Genomic DNA, 5,739 nt, shown 5'->3' with positions numbered 1-5,739 from the left:
CTGTTTCCCACCTGACTACAACTTGGATGTCTTCAAATCCAATGTAAACAAATTCCTGATAAACCGCCCCCTCAAGTAGACACTTTATGAAATCTCAACACTAACGTACAACGTACTGTACATGCAATAACCCTTATCCCTGAGTGGCTTCTGGGCCTTGATAAGTGGTGACCTCCTTGTAAAAAAATGTATATATACTACTGCATATGAATAATAAATTTTATCGTTAATTACAAGAAATGCTGACACACTTTTTATTTAATTTTCTGTTTTTCCTCATTTTTAAAACTTTTCATAGTGAAACAGATACGCCTTCCCTTACACAACAGTTCATAGCTGGTCGTTAAAGTCTTTTAATTTCCAATTTTTAGTTGCTGAAATTCCTTGAGTTCGAGAGCCAGGACCTCTAGTATCAAGGCCTGATAGCTGATTCTTGTTGGCGTCTGTCATGGTTTCATTACTTAACTCTTGTCACCTTTTTATCCTGGGTTGCGGCCTGCCAATATGTATATTTCTTTTGATTCAGTTTTCTTAGAAATTCATCATTGGTCACTTATTTTGTATCTGAAGCTGCCATCTATATATATAAAAGCGAAAATGTATGTATGTATGTGTGTGTGCATGTTTGTGTCTGCTAAAAACTTTCGACAGACGCGACGAAAATTCACAAACTCGGTATCATATTGAAGCTCTATCCTTCACTTGAAAAATTGGCCAAAAACCTTAATTTTATTACCCCGAAATCGACAATTTTATACAGGGGGGGTCAACAAAAACGGTCCTCTCGTGACGACGACCGGTTCTACGCATGCGTCAGATTACGTCATGACCTGATTTACTTTAAATAGTTGAAAAACAGTCTAAATTTCATGTCCGTCGCGTTAGCTCAGTTGCTTAGCGCGTTGGTTCGGTATCTAAACGTTTTAGGTTCAAATCATGATGTGAGATGTCTTTTTTTTATTTTTTAAATTTAGATATGGAACCAGTGTTATTTAAGCCATTTTTCACGTAACGTTCATTTTTCTATTTGTTTTTTTTACTTCACTTATTCTGAGCGACACCCAAAAACACCCGGGTATTTTTTCAATTTTAATATCGAAACAGGCTTATTTAAGCCATTTTTCACATTTTTTGGGGGGGGGGCTAACGTTCGTTTTTATGTTTTCTTTTTTGTTTTTTTCGATGTTTTGATTACCCCCTACTTTCGTTTTTATGTTTTCTTTTTTACTTCACTTATTACAAACAAACCTGGTCATTACGTCGTTGTTGTCGTAACGCTCTACAACTTCCGTGCGGGCACCTGTCAATTTGGTTCTTAAATAAATTCAAACATCTTTCAGTAACTCATTCTGGCTGGCCGAATGGTTCATGTTTTTTTCACATTTTATTTTCAAACTTTGCCTCAGGGCTTCGGCTTTGTTCCTACACCCCCCGGTTTCTTTTTTATTTAATAGCACACACATTTTTGGTCAGGGTTTCTTAATGAGGAATAGGATCATGCAAACGACTGTACAAAGTGACTGAAGACATCCAAGGTGTCTAGTAGGCATTCAGCTTCTCTCCATTCAGTTTTCATACAATCATATCTTGCTACAATGTGCAAACCGTTGCAATCATATTTGATTTCCTCAGGCAAGAAAAATTACAATACAAAAATTAAAAAGGGGAGAACTTTAATTTTTGTTTCTTGCCAGTCATGGCATTTTCTCTTTCCTCCAAATTTAAAAAGGTTTGGAACATTTTTAATTTTTGTATTATAATTTTTCTTACCTGATAAAATCAAATATGATTGAAATGGTCTTCACATCGTAGCAAGATATGACTGTATTTACATAAAGAATTAAAAATATATAATTTGCTCTCTTTGATTGAGCACTATCTATGATCTTGTTGAAATACAATTATTCTTAAATTTTTGGATATCTTTCTACATGGACCATATAAATGCTGACTGCCAACACGACGGTTCTAGGTTCGAGCCTCTGCTTGGGAGAGGTGCTAGTCTTGCGGCACTGATGAGTTGTGATACAACGAAACAGGACTGTATGTCGATGACTACAAATATATTATTTGAGCCCCCTCTTTGGCTTGAGCACTGTCGTAAATAATTCTCACTCGCTACTTAATTTATCTGAAAAATGCGAAGCTCGCTGTTTGTTTACAAACAAGCATTTAAGTGGCAGACGGATGTTTATTTAAATAGACATTTGGACAGATTAGTTGCGGGCATCGCTTCCGTGGTTGAGGGGTAGACCTGCCGACTGTCAACACGACGGCTCCAGGTTTGATCCTCGGCTTTGGAGAGGTGCTAGTCTAGCAGCACTGATGAGTTGTGATACAACGAAACAGGACTCTATGTTGATGACTACAAATATATATATATATATATTTATATATATATATTTATATGTATATATATATATATATATGAGAGAGAGAGAGAGCTGTATTTCTTATTTTGTTATTTTACTGGCAGAGGTGTCAGTTGTTTGATATCCGAATAGCTTTGTTCGTCGAACACAAAACGGAGTGCTACCGGTGTGAGAAGGAGACTCTTCGGGGATCTGGAAGAGAGAGAGAGAGAGAGAGAGAGAGAGAGAGAGAGAGAGAGAGAGAGAGAGAGAAACGCATCTTCCATTATGTGTCATAGATTTTCGGTGCCTTTGTGGTTTGGAATGAAATATTAATGTCTTCTGGTTGAATTACGATGAATTAATTATACATGCAATCTTCCGGTTATTATTGGAGATTAATGCATTGTTAGGTTGAAATTCGCCATAGCTGCGATTGCAAACAATTCCTTTGCTTGGTGCATATACAGGGTGTTCACAAAGTCTGGCTACATAATGTAGCCAGACTTTGTGGCCATCCTGTAAATATATATATATATACATATATTATATATATATATTAACTTTCACCCCTATTATGATCATTTAGTAGGCATTCAGTACCTTTCCATTCAGTTTTCCTCAGTTTTTGTTACTATGTTTTTTTATGTTTGTAATACATAGTGTATGACTCATTTCTAGTTCTAGATTGATGTTCCCAGCTTACTGCTATATTGCTTTTCGCTTTTATTTAATTTACTTTTGTTAGTTTCAAAACATCAAACGTCTTCCTTGCAGAGCTTACACTTGATTTCATTACGATTTGGAAATATCTGAGGCTGTTTTTAAAAATAGACGTAGATTTTCTTTATTGTTGCCAGCTGTATTTTTGTATAACTTGGTCTTCTCACAGTATTTATTAATTTTTTGTTTTATTAGGAAAGTTGCTCTTATCTCAACTAATTTTTATGTATTTCTTTCAGAGAACATATTATTTTTATATCATTTTTTAGGTACTGATAGTTTATTTTTTCACATTAAGCTATTTTTGGGATGGTGTGTTTAAGGAGTCATTTGGGATGGTGTGTTAGTGTATGTTTTTGTAAGGAATCATTTGGGATGGTGTGTTAGTGTATGTCTTTTAAAGGAGTCATTTGGGATGGTGTGTTACCATAGGTCTTTATAAGGAGTCATTTAGGATGGTGCGTTAGTGTATGTTTTTTAAGCTGTCATTTGGAATGGTATGTTTTTTTAAGGAGTCATTTGGGATGGTGTGTTAGTGTATGTCTTTTTAAGGCGTATGCTTCTGAAAATGCTGACCCACACACTTGACATGAATGATGTTTTTCACCAGTGTGTGTAAACATATGCCTTTTTACTTGCGATTTCTGTGAAAATGTTTTGCCACAAACTTCACATGAATTAGGCTTTTCACCTGTGTGTGTGAACATATGAGTTTTTAAATTAATTTTCTGGGAAAATGCTATACCACATACCTGACATGAATAGGGTTTTTCGCTTTTTTTTCCACCAGTGTGTGTTAACATATGAGTTTTTAAATTGTATTTCAGGGAAAATTTTAAACCACAAATTTCACATGAATGCGGCTTTTCACCAGTGTGTTTTAACATATGAGTTTTTAAATGAAATTTCAAGGAAAATGTTGAACCACAAACTTCACATGAATGCGGCTTTTCACCAGTGTGCGTAAACATATGCCTTTCTAAAGAAATTTTCTGGGAAAATGCTGTACCACACACTTGACAGGAATAAGGCTTTTCACCAGTGTGTTTTAACATATAAGATTTTAACTGGGATTTCTGGGAAAATGTTGAACCACAAACTTCACATGAATGAGGCTTTTCACCAGTGTGTGTGAACATATGCGTTTTTAAAGAAGTTTTATTAGAAAATGCTGTACCACACACTTTACATGGATAAGGTTTTTTACCAGTGTGTTTTAACATATGAGTTTTTAAATATGATTTTATAGAAAAGAATGAACCACAAACATCACATGAATGCGGCTTTTCTCCAGTATGTGTGAGCATATGTGTTTTTAAAGAAATTTTCTGGGAAAATGCTCTACCACACACTTTACATGAACAAGGTTTTTCACCAGTGTGTGTAAACATATGTTCTTTTAAATAAAATTTACGCGAAAATGCAGATCCACACACTTGACATGAATGAATTTTTTTGCCAGTGTGTGTAAACATATGACTTTTTAAATCAGATTTCATGGAAAATGCTGAACCACAAACCTCACATGAATGAGGCTTTTCCCCTGAGTGTGTTACCATATGTCTTTTTAAAGAAGCTTTATGGGAAAATGCTGTACCACACACTTGACATGAATGAGGCTTTTCACCAGTGTGTGTAAACATATGAATTTTTAAATTGCGTTTCTGGGAAAATGTTAAACCGCAAACTTCACATGAATGAGGTTTTTCACCAGTGTGTGTAAACATATGAGTTTTTAAAGTGTGTTTCTGGGAAAATGTTGATCCACAAACTTCACAGGAATGAGGCTTTTCACCAGTGTGTGTGAACATATGAGTTTTTAAATTGCCTTTTTGCGAAAACGTTGAACCACAAACTTCACATGAGTGAGGTTTTTCACTAGTGTGTGTAAACATGCTTTCTTAGGTTGTTTTTTTTTCACAGAAATTAGAGTTTTAACCAGTGCTGTTGGATATTATCTTTTAAACTTTATTCATGGGAAAATGCTGAACATATTGAGGATTGCACAAATCTCATTTTTTGTTTTGCTGATTTCATTTATAAAAAATGGGAATTCTTCTAAATGCCAGTATATAGCCTGGCACTAGAAGACTTAAACCGAGTACATTTTTACAAATACTGGTTCTTCGCCTAAGTACTATTCATTTCAATTAGGTCTGTTTCATCATGAGTATTTTTTTAAATAAAAAACTTTGAAAGTTATGTACAAAAATCAATTTTCTTATTTACTATGGATTTTTGGAAACGCTTACTTTTCTTATGCTCGTTTGTTAAATTCCATATTTAGTCCCTCTTGCATCGATTTTTGATAAGTATTTTCTTGGAATAATGTGTGACTTTTCCTTGAATAGAAGACACATCTGAAAAGAAAAAAGAATTCAAAAGTATTTAATGTTTATTTGTACAATATATTCTAGATTTTATAGATTATATGCATTGATTTTTATGAGTATTTTCTTGGAATAATTTGTGACCATTTGGAAATAGCACTAGTATTTAACAGTTCAGGCCAAGTAAAGGTTTGAATGGAGATTGTGCACATCTACCCACAAAAATTTATGCACAAGTCACATAATATTGATCAAAATCGATGTTTCATAATATTGAGCAAAATCGATGGTTGGAAAATCTGGTTTCTGCATGAAAAATCTGAGGAAAAAATCAT

General features: G+C 34.3%; 1 protein-coding gene across 1 annotated transcript; it reads right to left on the bottom strand.

Moving 5' to 3' along the window:
- Positions 1-230: 230 nt before the first annotated feature.
- On the bottom strand, positions 231-5,509 carry LOC145270470 (uncharacterized). Its single transcript, XM_080126100.1, has one exon. It carries the CDS (start codon positions 4,967-4,969, stop codon positions 3,590-3,592), a length of 1,380 nt encoding a protein of 459 aa, XP_079982226.1. The 5' UTR covers positions 4,970-5,509; the 3' UTR covers positions 231-3,589.
- Between the last annotated feature and the right edge of the window lie 230 nt (positions 5,510-5,739).

The sequence above is a fragment of the Euprymna scolopes genome, chromosome 46 (assembly GCF_053919585.1).
Source record: "Euprymna scolopes isolate OS-2025 chromosome 46, ASM5391958v1, whole genome shotgun sequence".
NCBI lineage: Eukaryota > Metazoa > Mollusca > Cephalopoda > Sepiida > Sepiolidae > Euprymna > Euprymna scolopes.
The sequence above is the reverse complement of the archived record's forward strand: the minus strand, read 5'-3'. Positions and strand labels throughout refer to the sequence as shown.